The following is an 18,784-nucleotide window of genomic DNA, read 5'->3' on the forward strand; positions in this document are numbered from 1 at the left end:
CTGCAAGTATTAAAGCAAATACAGTTCTAATGATCTGGTGAACATATATTATTCAGTGCAGACCGGCATATAGCGAACACAGCAGCTGCTGTGATACGCAGTACCTTTCCAGCTGACTTACCCGCTAGTGCTAAATTTGCTAGCTGGTTGTTTGCTAAATATGAAACACAGATACAGAACAGTGTAGACAATCAATTATTTGTTTCCTTTTGAAATATTCCCAAAGATATCAGTCCAGCGTTTCTCATTGGTCACTAAGAGACCGGCCGTTCCCCTGCAGATAGCTGCTGAGGCCTCCTACTGAAAGCTATTAACACCACGGCTCAGTTCTGGCAGCACGGTTATGCTCCTGTTAAACAGAATGCTTATGCTCCTGTTTCTCCCTGGATAGAGACATCCTGCCAAATATAGCCCTGCTCAGTTAGAAAGCAAAAAGTGTTAATATTTTACCAGTAAAATTTTTTTGATTGTTGTTTTTGACTGATTTTATGCATCAGTGCTATTTGCAATGTCAGCCCAGCACTGCTTGTGACAACAATCATAAAAGTGACTTAATTAATGCTGTTAAACTTAACAGTCCGCAGGTAAAATCGGTTATGCAGTGCTAGATATGTAGAGAAGGTTGTTATTAGCCTGACTAGTAAAGGGATAAAAGCTCAACCCTGTGTGGATGAGGATGCACTGCATCATCACCCCCCCCCCCCCCCCATCTACTCTGCAGACTGCCACTGAGTCTAGTGTCCCGCACCCCAACCGCCCCCCACCAATCTGCTCTGCTTTTCAAAAGGCTGCAGATACACATTTACATCCCCCCCCCATCCACTCTGCAGACTGCCACTGAGTCTAACAGTGTCCAGCACCCCCACCCCGACCCCCCCTGAATAATGTGTGGTAACGCAGAGGGGGTTAATACTGGAGGCCGGACTGAAGCTCTGTCTGCAGGAAGTGAGTTCTCACAGATACATGCTACAGTGGGATACGGGGGAACATCAGCAGGCCCCAGACCCACAGACTCCCTACAGCTGGGATTTCAGCACCCTAATCCCATTTGCACATACACAGAAACAGACTGCCCGCTCCCCCCCACCCCCCAGCTGCCACCCCCAAGTCCCAAACACCCCCCCCTGCCCCCAACACTGTGACTGAGCTGTTGCACAGGAAGTGCCTACACTGTGCAGCCACATCACTCAGTAGCTATGAACACACACACACTCGCACTCTCACACACAGTGTGCACACGCACGCATGCACTCCCTCAGTGCAGGAGCAGAAGGGACACACACTCGCACTCTCACACACACAGTGTGCACACGCACGCATGCACTCCCTCAGTACAGGAGCAGAAGGGACACACAAGCGCCTCTCTAACACACACGCTCCGCAATGTCTCTCGCCTGCTTGCCTCACCTTCTCCTTCAGCACGAGGAGCTCGGCCTTCAGACTCCTGCTCTCCTCCCGGGCAAGCTCCAGCTCCTGCTCTCTCCTCCTCAGCTCCTCCTGAAGCCTCTGCAGTTGCTACGGAGACGGGAGATGGGGGACAGGGGATGGAGAGAGAGCAGTTGACAACAAAAACAAGCAAGGGCTGCCTGACCTTTTGTCACCTTTGTTATATGGCAGTAACTGTCAGATCTGCTGTCTATGATTGACAGAGTTATGCAGCGGTCAGTACTGCTGTCGGTGCTGGCACAGGAGGCACATGAGCAGGAGGTGCATAAGGAGGTGTGTGAGCAGGAGGAACGTGAGCAGCAGGTATGTGAGCAGGAGGCGCATGAGGAGGTGTGTGAGCAGGGGGTGCGTGAGAAGATGCATGAGCAGGAGGTGTGTGAGTAGGAAGTACGTGGGGAGAAGGTGCATGAGAAGGAGGCACGTGAGCAGGAGGCGCATGAGGAGGAGATGAATGAGGAGGTGCGTGAGCAGGTGCATGAGAAGGAGGTGCGTGAGCAGCACGTACGTGAGTAGGAGGCACATGGAGGTGTGTGAGCAGGAGGTGCATGAGAAGAAGGTGCATGAGCAGGTGGTGTGTGAGAAGAAGGTGTATGAGCAGGAGGCGCAGTGAGAAGAAAGCATGTGAGCAGGAGGTGCATAGGCGGCTGTACCTGCTGCATGCTATGCAGGCTCTGCTGCAGGAGGCGCAGAGATGGCTCCTGGATGTGGTTCTCCTCGGGCCGGCAGACCCTCCCCTGCTCCTGCTTCAGCAGCTCCACCTCACTCCTGCAGGCCTCCAGCTGCCAGCGCAGGCTGCCGTTCTCCTCCCTGAGTGCACAGGCCTGCACCGCCAGCACTGCACCAGAGAGAGGCGCTGACTCACACAGAGCACAGCTACACACGCTCTCACACTCACAGAGCACAGCTACACACATACACACGCACTCACACAGAGCACAGCTACACACGCTCTCACACTCACAGAGCACAGCTACACACATACACACGCACTCACACTCACACAGAGCATAGCTACACACGCTTTCACACTCACACACACACACTCACACACACAGAGCACAGGCCTGCACCGCCAGCACTGCACCAGAGAGAGGCGCTAACTCACAGAGCACAGCTACACACGCTTTCACTCACACACTCACACACTCGCACTCACACACACACTCACACAGCAGAGCTATACATACACGTACAAGCACACTCATGCACTCACACTCCTGATGCTCTCACACACGTATACAGCCCACAAGCACACATTTACAGGTAAAATTCATGGTAAGCCCAACCATGCCATCACAAAAGCAAACCTCACAAATAGTGTACTCTTAACATGCTCCTAAACCCTTTCTACAAAAACCCACTTCCATTTCAACCAAAAATCCTTCCATCAGTTTCCCCGCAGGAGTAGGAGTAGGAGGAGGAGGGGGGGGGGGCATCCCCCCGATCCCCCCACCCCCCACCCCCATCCTTTCCATCATCCCCAGAAGCACTGCCAGCATAACTGTCAAAATGAGCCTGAATATCTGTCATTTTATAGGACACAGAAATGCGCAGTTTGGGGATTGGGCCAGAATTGATTTGGTGGTCTGCTGTGGATGTTGGCTGGTTGTAGCCACGCACACAAACACATGGATGGATATCCTTTCTCTGGTTCCTCCTCACAGACTCCACACCTGAGATGAGTCACTGAGCACAGCTCAGCAGAACAGCTCAATAATATTCATCATTTGGAGACCAGCTTGTGAAAATAAGACAACTAAAGAAGCTGTTTTTTAAAACAGTATTATCAGTGTTGAGCTACGCAAGTACAGAAGCACTGAGGCTTGTTGTTTTGTCAGCAGAGTTCCTGTACTCCTGTAACGGTGTTTAATTTAGGGAGCTGAGCTGCATGTGAAGTCAAACACAGTGCATCAGTCAGATGAACCGCGTCACCACGCCGCGCATGGCGACCCAACGTCAGCACGTACCCGAGTCGTCCGTGCGCGTTCTCTTGCGGATGCCTTCCTCAGAGTCGTCGTCGGACATGTCCATCTCCTCCTCCCGGCGTATCCCCGTGATCTCCTCACTGTGAGCGTTCCGCAGCTCCTGTGACACCACAACCACAGACAGCGCCCCCTTCAGGTGCTCAGAAATAACTCTGCAATCTGCCAGTGCCTGAAATCTTAACTTAAACTCTTTAGGGACAAAACAAAAGAAGAAAAGGACAGCATAATACACAAGTATGGATTATGACCCTAATCCCAAATATGGCTCTAGAAAAATAATGTTCATAAACATAGTGTCTTGTGACAGAATTGTATTACTCTTTGGTATTATTAGTACAAAATAGTAAAAGATCGCACAGCACAATTTTTTAAAGAGCTAGAAGTGCACAGAGAGAGAGCCAGAGAGCTTTTGGCAGTATATATGGAGACATTTGCTGCAATCTCTCCAGAAGAAAAAATAAATCACATGACTCTGACTTCAAACAGCAGCGATGGGCTGATAGGATGAGCTCAGGAGAAATTTAAAGCTGTCGGTGTGAAATCTCTCAGCTCTAATGAAATAAACAGCCGCTGACGCGGCGGCCAGGCCAGCAGGAAAGGCGCGAGGCGGGATTAGTTATCTGTGAATAAAAACACTCTCTCCCTCTCGACCAGGAGGCGCTTTATTGTTCTGAGCGGTTTCCTGAAAGCCCAGACAGCATTCCGGCGTGGTTCGAGCGCTTCGAGCTAACGACCACTTACGCCCACATCTTTATTTCCGAGCGTAAGCTCAATTAAAGCCGGGCAGATAATGTCTAAACGCACAGACAGTTACATCTTTATCACACGTGGAAATAACCCTAAAACCTGCACCTGAAACGACAGGCCATTTACTAGCCTTTCTTCCATCCCCCCTTCCATCACTTCATTCAGGGAGGCAGGGCTGTACATCGAGCTGAAGCTCAGCATTTAAGGGAAGTTCAGCCACTTCCAGGTTTCCAGGTTAAGCTCATCGTGGAGGACTCTGCCAGTCATTAAGCTCATCGTGGAGGACTCTGCCAGTCAGTAAGCTCATCGTGGAGGACTCTGCCAGTCAGTAAGCTCATCGTGGAGGACTCTGATCTTCACCCTGTGAACTGCTGTTGGCATGGCGTTGATTTCCAGGAGGCAGCAGTGAGAGCAGTAGACTCCAGGCAGGCTTTGAAACTCGAGGAGAGACTTTGAGATTTTAATCTGATCCCAGATCAGTTAGAGTGCAAAACACTGCTCTGCCACAGTGATCAATAAGCTGCCTTCTGCTACTGGCCCGGGGGCTGAGGTTGATGCCATTGGTCAGAAGTGTCACTAGCCCACATGCATACATGTAAAAGTCAGCTCACGTACACTTTACACATTACATATTTAATCTGCTGAAATATGGTCCCTCTAACCAGAATAGTAATGAAGATCAGAGTCTGCAGTGGTCCAGTACCTTCATTTACTACAGAACTGAGGCACAGGCACTGGCCCGCTGCAGGTACAGGTACAGGTAGCTGTTAGCCATAAGAGTACTCAGCACTTTCTTTCACATAAACACTTGCTTTATGGGGACCTGACTGAGGAGTCAGGTGACAGGAAATGAAGAGGAAGTGACAGGAAGTACCAACCTCGCACTGCTTTCGCCACATGTCTATGTTCCTGCGCTGTGCTTTTGAGAAATGGTCCCATGCCTTTTGCTTGGCGGAGGCGTTGAAAACGGCCGTTATCTGCTCGACTTTGGTGGATAAGGGGAAGTCAGACAAGACAAGCCATTTATGTAGCGCTCCCGCACACCGCCGGCAGACTGAGAAAGGCGGGAGACGGCGGGAAGCTCAGCGCACAGCGCCATGTCGCTGGGCTTCCCGCGCAGTCCCCGCAGTACAGTACTTACAGATCACCTCCCGCAGGTTCACCCCCCTCAGGACTGAGAGAAGCAACGTTTTACAGAGCCGGGCTCCGGGTCACAGGGACTGCTGCTCTCCTGTGGACTCTTCCTTAACCAGAGTCACTGTGTGTGTTTCATACACTTTTACTTCTATATTTTTAATGTTTTATGTTAGGCTACTAACACTGTGCACAATTTCAAATGATGATGATTACTGAAAGGATCAATATACAGCATTGGGCCCAACGAGGAATCAAATGCACCACAGCCAATCCCAGCAAGGAATCAAACGCACCACAGCCAATCCCAGCGAGGAATCAAACGCACCACAGCCAATCCCCAGCCCTACAGCCACACCTCTAGTAAAATGTTGCTTTCCAGATACATAACCGTCTTGATGGCCTTCAGCCAGCATTGAAACTGTTGAGTAATCTTTTGTTTCCAGTAGACTGTGGCCCATTGAAATCAAAATATGTGCTTCCCCCTTTGCAAAATTCTTTTTGCTGGAATAATTTGCCAAACTATCAGCACATTCTCCGCCTCCAAATGTTTAAACACATAATTTTGCCAAACCACTCATGTTCCTGAAAACAAATTGGTCTTAAAAAATGTGCACCAAGTACTCAGAAAATGAACTCTGGCTTACATTCATCATCATGTGTAAAAAAAGAGCTATTTTATTTCAAGCTCTTGCTGGAATTGAAAGCCATTATCTTGCTGTTTTGAAGAGCATTCTGATGAAGCTAAAGTGCGTGCCTCACACGTTACACGTCTCGGAGCACTTCAGCATTCAAATCGCTGTGAAATTGTCAGCATTGTACCCAAGTTTCACTACAACTATATTTGTGCCACAAATTTCCTGTTGCAAATGACAGCGAATTTCATGCATATTACAGATTGCAGAGTTCTACAGAGAAATGTGTGCTAATGGGGTAAGAGTCAGGTCAAAAGAGGGAGAATTAAAATTATATTCATACCTGAGAAAACTGAAGTCCAGGAGGCACCTCTCTCTGTCTCACACATCACCCGGTTAAATTTTACTTACCCCCAACTGAGCACGAGCGTGTGCATGGTGCTGTGGGCTATAGGCCATGCCCCACAGTGCACTAGTGGCCACTCCCACTTTCCGTTATTGACTGCTCGACGGACGTGCCTTACACACTGAGGCAGAATCCCCAGGTGGCTTTGTACCTATCCAAGCTGGAACTAAAGTGCGCTGAATCGCGGTGAGCTCTCTGCAGAAGTGTGTGCATGCAATAAACGGGACATGGCTTACCGTTCGGACGCACTGCAGTCGGACTCTTAAAGGGACAGTTCGCTTTCTGGGGTTTTCATGTCCAATGAAGGATATTATATATACTTACAGAATTTCATGGACGAACAGCCAACTTAACAATGGCTGTCATGGGAGAATTTGGAAGTTTGAGGTCCAGAGCAAGTAAATACACGTTAAGTAAAGCAGCTGGCAAGGTGAAGTTATGCTTCCAGAGGCCATACATAAGAACAGATGAATTTAACAGAATTTATTTGCAGTTATAAACATAAATATCAGCTTTTGTACAGTGCCAGGACTTCCTAATGTGCAGCAGTCTCAGGTTGCATGCGCCATGGGAAACAATTCCAACCAAAACTAAGTTTAAACATAGATGTTAATGACCGTTCACATGAATAATCAGGGAGTATCCATGTGCACAATCATATTTTACAGCAGTATATAGTGACAGAGTTGCTGTGAAAGCTGTTTTGGAGTTACCTGAAACATATTTTCTTGCACTAGACCACAAACCCATGAATGGCCCAATACTTTCCGTTATAAAGCCAGCTGGCCATCAGAAACTTCTGTTAATGTCCAACGTGTCCTTCATCGCACACATAATGGACTGGGCGAATTTAAAATTTACACTAAAACTGAAATAATATTTTTAAAATCCCAGAAATCAAACTGTACCTATGAACAGTCCCCTTGCATTTTTAAAATGGTCGTTCAACAGAAGCAAACCGAGTCGTGACTCAGTTCTGGGCCACACACTGACTGAGCAGGGCTGACTGAGTGGAGTGTGCTGGAGGGCGGGGTGGGGGTGGGGGGGCGGGGCGATGGGGGGGGAGGGCTGCCGGTCACGGACCCGCGGCGGTCGCGGTGAAGACGGACGGGCGTGGCGGACGGCGCGGCAGTGGGCGGGGCTTACACTGCGTGAGGATGGCCAGCATGGCGTTTCGGAAGCGCTCTTTGGCGAGCTCCGCCTCCTCCTCGTGCCGCGCCCTCTCGCTCTGCAGCCGCCGCACGTGCCCATTGGCCGCCTGGATCATGGAGTAGAAGAGGTTGGCGGTGCGGCGGCTGACCTCGCCGCGGTCCAGCCAGGCGAGCAGCACCGCCGACGCCGCGCCGAACTCGCCGTCGTCTGCAGGGAGGAAGCAGCAGGGCGCACGCGCAGAAATCAGCTTCAGACACCTTTCCAACATGCCTTTTCTGTGCGAGTCATTTCTGCGTCATTGATTTGAATGTTACATTACATGCATTTAGCAGACGCTCTTATCCAGAGTGACTTACACGACATTATACATAGCATCCATTTATACAGCTGGATATATACTGAACCAATGCAGGGAAAGTACCTTACTCAAGGATACAAGTGTGTCCAACCTGGGAATTGAACCTGCAACCTTTAGGTAACCAGACCAGCTCCTTACCCATTATACTACACCGCACTGTATGTGAGTGTGCATCCCTGATGATGGGTAGGCTAGCTGAGGACAGTTACAGCTAACCATACATCCTAATGGCTCTTTCCAAGAACAAAAAGAACTCTGTGGAACAATAGGATGGATTAGGAAAAAACTAGGGTGAGGACAACTGTAATCACCACAATATGTTATCAGTCCCTGTCCAAGCTCTGGACTTAGTGATTCTGTCTGAATAACTGTTTTCATGTTTCGCTGGATGAAGTGAGGTTTTTCCCCTCAGTTAGGCACGTCAACTCCTCTTCTCTACATCCTTCCAGAATGTAGTAATGTTTATCAGTACAGGCCAAAGCCAGAGTGTAGTAAAGGCCAAAGCCAGAATGTAGTAATGTTTATCAGTACAGGCCAAAGCCATAGTGTAGTAAAGGCCAAAGCCAGAATGTAGTAATGTTTATCAGTAAAGGCCAAAGCCAGCAGGGCCATACTCTCAGTGTCTGCTTTGCACGGGTTCATCTCATTAAATTTAAAATCCTCACAGCCTCACTGAGCCACTATACTGTTATAGGCAAAATGAGACAACCCCTCCCCCTCCCTGTCTCTCCAAAATCTGCAGTCATTGCACCAGCTAAACAGCGTGTGTGTGTGTGTGTGTGTGTCGGTGTTAGAGCCAGAGACTGAGAGAGAGAGAGAAAATGAGGATGTGAAGTGGTTAGAGTATCTGCATTAATTTTTCTAATGCGATAAACATTTATGATTATCATTAACACACCGGAGTCACACAAAAAAAGCCCTGCTAACCAGACAGTATTCATATGATTAAGAGCTAAATGACTGCAAACATTCAGAGGACTAAAGGACGCAGTAAAGAGGACTCCCAGAGTAACAGCACAGAATAGATATTAACTTATTTCCTACAAAAAGATTGGACCTGAGTCTGAACACAGTTTACTGCACACGTACAGAAGTGAACAGAACTGGCCTGAATCTACAGGTACTGAACTTCATCAGAATTCTGATGCAAGTGCATAGAGAATTAAAGCCTCTTAGCACTAATAATCCTCTCCAAAAACACAGAGCCAAAGCGTTCAGAGGGGTGCTGAAGAATTCATGCTGTTTTTCTTTGTGTTGTTTTTCATTTATGCTGGAGCTGCACTGAACATCGATCCCTTTCCTGGCTCTGAGAAAGAGCTTCTGCAGTACAACACGCTTCACGCCCGCAGATTTCAAACAAGCCGCCTGCCACAGCACTACTCTTCTCCACATGACAGATCATACTGCTGAAGACATTATTCAGATAAATATAATACCATCACACTGGGAAATTGAATAGACAATTAAAAATAATTCTTAAAATGGGGAAATAACATGGAATTAAATTAAATATCTGTGGTATGCACAGAAGGTCCACACATGCTTTAACGAGCCACAGCTGATTAAATCAGTGTGTCTGCATATAAGATCCAGAGTGCTTCTAGCGAACGCACGGTTATTAAATCAGTGTGTCTGCATATAAGATCCAGAGTGCTTCTAGCGAACGCACTGTTACGACCCCAGAGCACGGACAGTGGCTTGGGCCTGGAGTTCACAGTCATGTGTTCGTTAGTCTCTATTCAGCGCTACTCAGTGCTCACCCTCACTAAGCCGTGAGCAATCCCACAAATCACTCAGGGCTCCTGGATAAATTCTTCATCAATTCACACTGGCTGTAAGCAGCCGAATCTGTCCGCAACGTGTACAGGCTTTGTGCCATTTCTAGATTAGCAACAGCTGACCGGACTCACGTCCCAACATAGCCAGATGCATGCGCTCTCTTTCTCCTGAAAAACACTTCTAACACCCCTATCTTCAACTGCCTCAACAAACGAAAAGATTTACTGAAATCTTAACCCCATACTCTCATACCCCCATTTTACCCTCATACCCTCAATTTATACCGCCATTTTACCCTCATAGCCCCATTTTTACCCCATGCTGCAAGCCACAGCTGGGACAGCACATGTCCCGTTCAGTGTACTGTATAATCACCCTGACGCAGACAGAGGCGCCCTGAGAACATGCCGGCTCATCGCCTGCTGGTCTCTGGTGCCCAGACTCCAGCTGGATCACTGCAGCAGACCACAGCTGCTAACGGTCCTCAGAATGCAGGTGCATTTTCAGCTCCAGTCACGCATGCATGAGTGTGTGTGTGCATGTGTGTCTGTGTGTGTGCGTCTGTGTGTGTGTGTGTGTGTGTGCGCGCGCGTGTGCGTGTATGTATGTGTCTGCGTGTGTGTGTGCATGTGTGTCTGTGTGTGTGCGTCTGTGTGTGTGTGTGCGTGTGCGTGTATGTATGTGTGTGCGTGTATGTCTGTGTGTGCGTGTGTGTGTGTCTGTGTGTGTGTGAGAGAGAGTGTGTGTGTGCATGTGTGTGTGCGCGCGTGTGTTTCTGAGGTGCACTGGAGAGAGAGGCTGGCTGCGGTTTAGCGTGAGAGAGGAGCGCTACCTTTCATCCTTTCCGCCAGAAGCCCCGCCTCATGCTCGGAGTAGTGCATTATGGGGGGAGGCGACGGCGGCCGCAGCTGCTGCTCCTGGACCTGGCGGTGGTGGCGGTTTTCGCGGGCGAGCAGCCGCTGCCTGCACTCCCACTCGTACAGGTCGTCCCGCGCCTGCGCGAAGTCCACGTGCATGCGCCCCGAGTCCTTCTTATCCGCGCTGGAGCCGATCCGCATGCGGTAGCCTGGGCAACAGGACAGCCTGTCACGCACACACACACTCACCAGACAGGTACAGGGCCTTGTCCACCACACACACGCACCAGACAGGTACAGGGCCTTGTCCACCATGAACTCCTCGCTGAAGCGGATGTGGCAGAAGTTCTTCTTGCTCTTGCGGACGGCGATGATGTCACCACACGGGTCGAACACCTCCCGGATGATCTCCTCGCTGGCGTTTTCGGGGAGCCCCCCCACAAACACAGTTTTGCACCCTGGGGGCCTCTCCCTGGTGGACGGGGGTGGAAGATCTGCAGGGGGGCAGGAAAGGCATTCCCCTTTCAGCAGTGTCGTCCAGCTACACCTCAAACACTTCACATACAAATTCAAACACAAATACCCACAACAGCACCAAACAGGGTAAATGGGGTAAACAAGGTAAATGGGGTAAACAGGGTAAGGGGGTAAACAGGGTAAACAGGGTAAATGGGGTAAAGGGGTAAACGGGGTAAACGGGGTAAATGGGGTAAGGGGGTAAATGGGGTAAACAGGGTAAGCAGGGTAAATGGGGTAAACAGGGTAAACAGGGTAAATGGGGTAAACAGGGTAAACGGGGTAAACGGGGTAAACAGGGTAAACGGGGTAAACGGGGTAAGGGGGTAAATGGGGTAAACAGGGTAAATGGGGTAAGGGGGTAAATGGGGTAAACAGGGTAAATGAGGTAAATGAGGTAAATGGGGTAAACAGGGTAAATGAGGTAAATGGGGTAAACAGGGTAAACGGGGTAAACAGGGTAAACAGCCTTACTGGGGTTCTGAGGGAACAGCGTGCAGCTCTCATAGTGAATGATCTCCTTGACAAGCGGGAGCTCTGGGGGTATGGGAGGGGGCGGGGCCAGGCTAATCCCCGGCATCATGGCGCTTATAGGAGTGATGATTCCCAGGCTGGGGTCGAATCCTGGGATGCAGATGGAATCTGGGAATGATTGAGAGCGAAGAGGGGCAAAGAAAAGGATCTTATGAGCGGCCATCTACACGTGAAGCTGAACTACTGAACCATGAAGCAAAGGAATCCTTTAGTGATGGAGCTGTAAGACTTCTGTGTTGGAAAGAGGCAGAGTCTGAAATAAACACATTCTGCCACAGGTTAAAAGATTTGAGCTCAACAAAGGAACGCTGAAAAAAACACAGAAACAGAGCAGTAGGTCGTTGGTTTTTACGCTGTACATCTGCATGAACCCAAAAACCCATGAATCCATGAACTTCTGTGGATAAAAAAAATTTCACTGGAAAAATATTCCATAACTTGATCTTTGTTCTGAGTTCCTGGATTCAGTGGCATATCAAATGAATGTTCTGGAATTCCTGTTGAAAGAAGACAAATGAAAATGAATCCAGAACCACTCCATGTGTTTGGCACGGGTCATTATCCCTTGGCCATGCTCATCAGGAGTAATGCTATACAGGGAAGGGAGCGGCACATTTTTCAACAGAAATATGAATCCTCGACACACTGGAGGGACTTTCTAATGTAGTGTTCTGGCAAGGTTACCCAACACGACTTCTCACTTCATGGATATAAAATAAATCCTGCAATGTTCAGCCAGATATGAAATTCAATCAGGTTATGTTCCCGGGAGCATTTTAGGAAAAACCTAAGAATGATCTGGTACAGTGTTTGTACCATAATACATAAATGGAGAGAATCCATAACAAAATCCACAGGGGGGAATCATAGGAAATATGAGACACACTGGGTCTTCATAAAACTCATTAAAACTGAAGAGAAACAGCAATAACAAGTCATTTACACATTTAAGCATCTCACATTCATCATTTACTCCAGCAGTGTTTTCAGTGAAAAGCTCTGTTCTTCACCTTCAGCCAGTGCAGTCTTAGCCCTCCTCCTGTCTCTCTCTCTCCCTCCCCCTGTCTCTCTCCCTCTCTTCCTCCCTACATCTGTCTCTCACTTTTCCCTCTCTCTCTCTCTCTCTCCCTCCCCGTCTCTGGCCACCGATGGGCGGGGCTCCAGGCCCCAGGGGAGGGCAACAGACCTCAGTCGCCAGCGTGTGAGCAGCCCAAACCTGATGACTGGTTTTCTGACTCAGGCTCAGTGAATTTTCACTTTTGAATACAGCCCTATTATAGACCTGCCCACATCCTGGTCTATATATATATCTCCACCCAGTCACATGTTCTGGTTGATGTACCTGACAAAGACCTTTGAGGTCAAAACGTTGTACTATTAAATCACTTTGGGAGCAGAGAAAATAGTGTGTGGATATACTCTCTCTTATATTTTTTTTTATCCTGCACCTGTTGGAACATTTCGTATGTGCGTGCATTCCCCCAGACTGCATCATTTCGCCTTTAATCAGGCCCTCCTGAAAACAACACACTGCATTTCCCTCAAGAACCAATTAAAATCTCACATATCAATCCCTGAAGAACCAATCAAAATCAGCACATATCAATCCCTCAAGAACCAATCAAAATCAGCACGTATCAATCCCTCAAGAACCAATCAAAATCAGCACATATCAATCCCTCAACAACCAATCAAAATTGGTACGTATCAATCCCTCCCTGAACAAAGGGTCAAAAAGAGCAATCATTCCAAGGACCAAAAAAAAAAAAAAAAAAAAAAAAAAAAAAAAACAGGAGGCCTGCTCAGTTTGCACAGATACGACGGCAGCATAAATATGTATGATCTGCCAATCTGCTCATGCATTTTAATCTGCGCCTAATTTTCCCCGATCCTCCATCACGTCCTCGTCCTGTGCGGGGGTAATAGGAGGTGGTCCCAGCTAAGGGCTAAGACTATTTGCACGAATACAGAGACAGAGCAGCGTTAGAATATTCAGACAGACACGTGCAGCTGCACTGCAGGGAGCTCGCTCTGCTGGTCCAGTCTGTCTCTGAACCCCATTCTTTGTCCACAGGCTCATCTCCCACGTCTGTGACAGTGTGTGGAGCAGCGCTAACTAGCAGACAGCGCGCAGCCCAAAGCCCACACGCCAGCAGAACCGAACCGGGACTGACAGTGGCTGTGTGAGAGTCAGACCTGCCGCCATTGCATGAGGGTCACTGTCATGGTGGATGCAACGTGGATTTTTAATTTTTCCTCTTCGTTTGCAGCCCCTCAGACACAAGGGGTCCCAGACAACCGCCCTCGTGTGCTACTCCAATACCCAGCCTGAGTGAAACAGCACAACCAGGGCCAAGGGGGGCTGACATGCCCAGCTTTGCTGTTCTCGTTTGTGTTAGTGTTAAACAGTTTAACCTTCAGGGTCCAAGCTGAACTATGCGGTTGTTCCCTGCACTTGGAACGGTACTTCTCTCTAGGGTTTTTGTCATACTTGTTCCTGGTTATGGTTATACACTGATTGTACGTCGTTCTGGATAAGAGCGTCTGCCAAATGCCTGTAATGTAATGTAATGTAATGCTTTGAGTTATAAACTCCCATCAGTCCCTGCGCTAATTTGCATACGAGCCATTCGATAGGCCACTGAAGGCAGCACTGAGAAAACACAGCTGTTCCAGAGCAGCAGCCTCCAGCAATTCCATGAGATTATATGAAGGAAGGCCAAGGTATGTGTAACACACACACACACACACACACACACACACAGATGGAGACAGAGACAGACACACACACAGACACAGACAGAGACACACAATTTATAAAATGCTGAAATGGAAAAATTTATCCTCAAATGAGAACCTTGAGGGTGGGGAAGTGTGACAGGCAGTGCTAAATGAAATGAATGAAAGGTATTTTTGGGGTCAGACAGAGGAAAACACCGGAGTGTTACCCCCCCTACAGAGGAGGAGAGGTACTGCACCCAGCGCAGAGGCTCACCTGAGACCAGCGGATGCCCACTCATGCCCACGGGCACCATGCCCAGGCTGTTCATGGCCGGGACCCAGGCTCCAGAGTCAGCAACGGGCACTGCCAGGTGGGTCTGCTCCGTACCCAATCTGCCTAAACCTCCCGCTACAGAGAGAGAGAGAGAGAGAGAGGAAGGGAGTGAGAGAGAAAGAGGGAGGGAGAGGGAAGGAGAGAAGCCATTGTCAGCAGAGGCACAGCTCAAATCTCACTCCTCGGTCAGGAGGTTGTGGTGTGCAGCGAGGCATGCTGGGATAGCGGTGAGGAGCCGTGGTGCGGATCAGTAGAGCGGGGAGGAAAGGCTGGGCCTAGGTCCTGCTGTACCGCGTTCCCGCCTCCTGCTGGTCTTGTGTTGCGTTTGTAATCAAAGCCACTGGTCAGAGAACTACCTCCCCCCCCCCAACTGTACATCCAGTCTGAAGCCTGGGTTGAGTCCCACTGCCGTCATGAATTACAAATGCTCCAGGATCTGATTTAGAGCTGAAACCTGAAACCTGTCCAACACCCAGACTTCTGAGTCCATTCCTACAGATCAAAAGGGTTACAGCACAAAGCTGGGACAGGCTTCAGATCAGCCACACTGATCCACAGCACAAAGCTAGGACAGGCTTCAGATCAGCCACACTGATCCACAGCACAAAGCCGGGACAGGCTTCAGATCAGCCACACTGATCCACAGCACAAAGCCGGGACAGGCTTCAGATCAGCCACACTGATCCACAGCACAAAGCCGGGACAGGCTTCAGATCAGCCACACTAATCCACAGCACAAAGCTGGAACAGGCTTCAGATCAGTTCTACTGATCCACAGACAGTCATCCGCTTCAGCTGATCAATATGTTTGCACGCACGCACGCACGCACGCACGCACGCACGCACGCACGCACGCACACAGAACGATAGCATAACTGCATTCGTATACTACAAGACACCCACATACTCTGGAGAAGGAAGCAAATGTCATAGAAACAGTACTGGCATAACCTCAGATTGCTGCAAGATACCCGCCCCCCTAACCCCACCAACCCCCCCCCCCCTCCCCCCACCCCTCTTAGTGCCCCACTCCCCTCCACTTGGACACCAAACCCCACGGGGCATCTAGAATCACTTTCACACAACGTGAATTATTTATTCTGTAATCTGTGAAGTCTCAATCATTCATGAGTGCGTCTGACATCCTCCAAACCCTGTCCTGCACCTCGGGCAAAGGGAGTGGGGCTGGGGGGGGGGGGGGCTGCTTCAAATAAGAAAAAACACAAAAACGTTTACCTGCACAAAAGTAAAATGTGTGTGCATACACACGTGCACACACACACACGTGCACACACCCGAGACCTGAGATGATTCCACATGTTCTGGAGATATTTATGGCAAAAACATATAATTCATCATAATAATCCATATGGTTCAAATTCAGTCAGCGTCTCAGGACGATGATCTTTATGCCAGGATCGGGATGCGACCCACAGCATTGCTCAGCGAGACTCCTGTTCTTATCCACCCTGTGAAAATGTTTTCCACTGAACTGGTCATGAGAGCAGCGCAGGTCTCCTCGCCCCTGAAAGCAGGAGAACAGCACTGCAGCAGATACAGCGCTGTTAGTCTATTTACAGCATCACGGCCCTGTCTGTCTCTGTACAGAGGGGCACAGGTTCACACGGACCTGTCTGTCTCTGTACAGAGGGGCACAGGTTCACACAGCCCTGTTTGTCTCTGTACAGAGGGGCACAGGTTCACATGGACCTGTCTGTCTCTGTACAGAGGGGCACAGGTTCACACAGACCTGTTAGCCACAGTTTGATTCTGCATTCGGTTTCACAAGAGCAGAGCAATTTGTCTCTCTTATCAGCTGAGTCCCGAGTGTGTCAGGTGAACGAGCGGGGGAGTGCGGTGGGGGGTGCGGTGGGGGGGGGGGGGTATATCGAGGGAAACGCTTCCCTTGAGTGAAACCAGGGGGGGGTCACGACCACATTATCGGTCACTGTTTAAAGAAAACAGCAGCTAATGATGCCTTTGGAAAGGGGCCATTTGACACGTGTTCACTCATGAAAAGAGAGAGAGAAGTTAACAGCACTGTGGTTCTTCCAGTGCCAGGATTCATTTCAGCACTGCGCTTTGAAGTCCTCTCTGGGCTTGGCTTGCTTTACACCCTGAATAACTAGTTTCAGATACACATAAAAAAACAACTTGTGAATATATAAAACTGCTTTAATCAATATGTCCAGTTCTAAACCTAAATCCTCACCATTTTCTTCATAAGCCATTACAGTGTCTGTACAGAAACCAGTAGCTTCTGGATGATAGGAGATTTAAACTGTGACTAAGCTTTTCAAAAAAGAGAAGAACAGCAGAACTCCGTTAGCCAGAAGAATGTAACTCAGATCTGATGCAACAGATAATATGCAAGTGTTCAGCCAGAAGAACGTAACTCAGATCTGATGCGACAGATTATACACTAGTATTCAGCCTAAACAGTAATTAACACCAATATGACGGGACGCCTAAATTCACAGCTGTGCAGCGCAGCTTTAGAAAAACAGCCATTTCCTCGTTTGGCTTCTGGCGTTTATCACTGGAGAGCTTCCAGCTTCCAGTACGAACTGTGGGGCAAGCGGCGATGGAGCACAGGACTCCTCCACCCCTCCCCTCCCCCTCCCCCACTGTGAATGCAGCATGCAGCAGTCGGGACTGGAGCGAGAGAACGGTTTTGAGTGTGCGGAGGTCTGTGAACGCCAACAGGCTCATTGTGATTAAGCGTCTGACGGACACGCCTGGCACATGGGCTCACTCACCTCGTGGAAGACGCACATTCTGAATCATCTTCTATGGCTCTCCCAAGACTGAATACCTGTACAATCGAACCACATGCTTCATGATTCAGATACAGTGGTTTCAGGCGGGTTTCCTGCAGTCTGTGCAATAATTGTCTTTACGTATTAACCTGTGCGCAGGTTACACATTATGACAATTAGCCAGGAAACACCCAGATCTAAAGACATTAGGGTTAATAAGAAATATCTGCAGTATGGCCATAGATGCAAGCATGATGTGGGAAAAGAAATGCATGTAGAACCAGGGGCAGATGGGGTTATTCTTAAAGGGGCGGGGTTGCTGACAGATGCACATCTCTGATTTGATGATAATGCCGAGTGACAGCACGAGTGACAGAGACTGACGGTGTCTGTGGTGGGACTTCATTGTGCGTTTCCCCCAGCAGCCCAAGCTGACAGTGACTGAAGACATCGATGGCGGGTTCTATTCTGCCGCCGTGTAAAATAACGCAGCTGTAAAAATATCTATGAATTTAACACAAAACTTAAACTCTGATTGTAAGATTTAATGTAACAGTGCGACAACATGACCGAGTATCAGTTGCTGTATTGTCCGTCTAAACTAGCAATCATCTTTCTTTTTTAAATCATATCCAAACAGTGTCTAGTTAATGGCGTAATGATTCAGGATAGTAAATATATTCATCATTTATATTACTGCATTAGAAAAATAAAATAAATGCAGCTTTCATTCATTCACAAAGGACCAACTATCCCATCCCAACCGTCCCTTCACCCTGAGGAATACCGTATTTACATAAAAGCAACTGAGAGCTTGTTCTTATCGTAGAATTGCAGACATTTAGCAGACACTCTTACCCAGAGAGATCTACACAGCTCTTGCATTTTTCCTCAGAATCCATTTATAACATAATGGCTGTGTCCTACTTGGGAAACAAACTCGCAACCTTTGGGTTAAAAGCCCAGTTCACTCACCCTGATACTACACTGCCAGAGAGGGTGGACTGTGGAGTGAGCGGGTTACTCATCGACTCCACAATACAAACTACGAAGGGCCAAGATGCAGTTTAAAAAAAGACTGAAACAGTGACGCTCATCGCAGGCGCTGAGGTTTACTTTGGAGCACGCAGGCAAGCATGTTTCCTCAGAACTACACAAGCTTGGTTCCTCCTCACTCTTCCGTCTGGCGGACGGGGCGATGGAGGGGCCGGTTCTGCACCGGTCCGGCAGGGTGCTGGCCACAGTCAGCATGGGCACGGTCCGGGAGCGACACCAGCCTGTGAGGCCCATTGCATTAGAACAGTGTCTTAACACGATGAGCCACCCAGCAGCCCTAATAAATACTCAGCATAACCGCCTTGCCTCTGTTTTTACAGAGAGCAGCTCAAGGCTACTTATCTTTCAACGCACAGTTAGAAGTT

General features: G+C 48.8%; 1 protein-coding gene across 3 annotated transcripts in view; it reads right to left on the reverse strand.

The window, feature by feature from the left end:
* The window catches only part of enox1 (ecto-NOX disulfide-thiol exchanger 1), a 57,814-nt gene that overhangs the window by 5,615 nt on the left and 33,415 nt on the right, over positions 1–18,784 (reverse strand). For all 3 annotated transcript variants that reach the window (XM_035394384.1, XM_035394385.1, XM_035394383.1), the window contains 9 exons: positions 14,545–14,679; positions 11,490–11,657; positions 10,787–10,993; positions 10,475–10,708; positions 7,500–7,712; positions 5,057–5,163; positions 3,414–3,531; positions 2,097–2,281; positions 1,408–1,515 (listed from right to left, as the gene is read on the reverse strand). In XM_035394384.1, the coding sequence (XP_035250275.1) occupies positions 1,408–1,515; positions 2,097–2,281; positions 3,414–3,531; positions 5,057–5,163; positions 7,500–7,712; positions 10,475–10,708; positions 10,787–10,993; positions 11,490–11,657; positions 14,545–14,599 (1,395 nt within the window). In that variant the 5' untranslated portion in view covers positions 14,600–14,679. The remainder of the gene's footprint in view (positions 1–1,407; positions 1,516–2,096; positions 2,282–3,413; positions 3,532–5,056; positions 5,164–7,499; positions 7,713–10,474; positions 10,709–10,786; positions 10,994–11,489; positions 11,658–14,544; positions 14,680–18,784) is intronic.

The sequence above is a fragment of the Anguilla anguilla genome, chromosome 15 (genome assembly GCF_013347855.1).
Source record: "Anguilla anguilla isolate fAngAng1 chromosome 15, fAngAng1.pri, whole genome shotgun sequence".
Classification (NCBI taxonomy): Eukaryota; Metazoa; Chordata; class Actinopteri; order Anguilliformes; family Anguillidae; genus Anguilla; species Anguilla anguilla.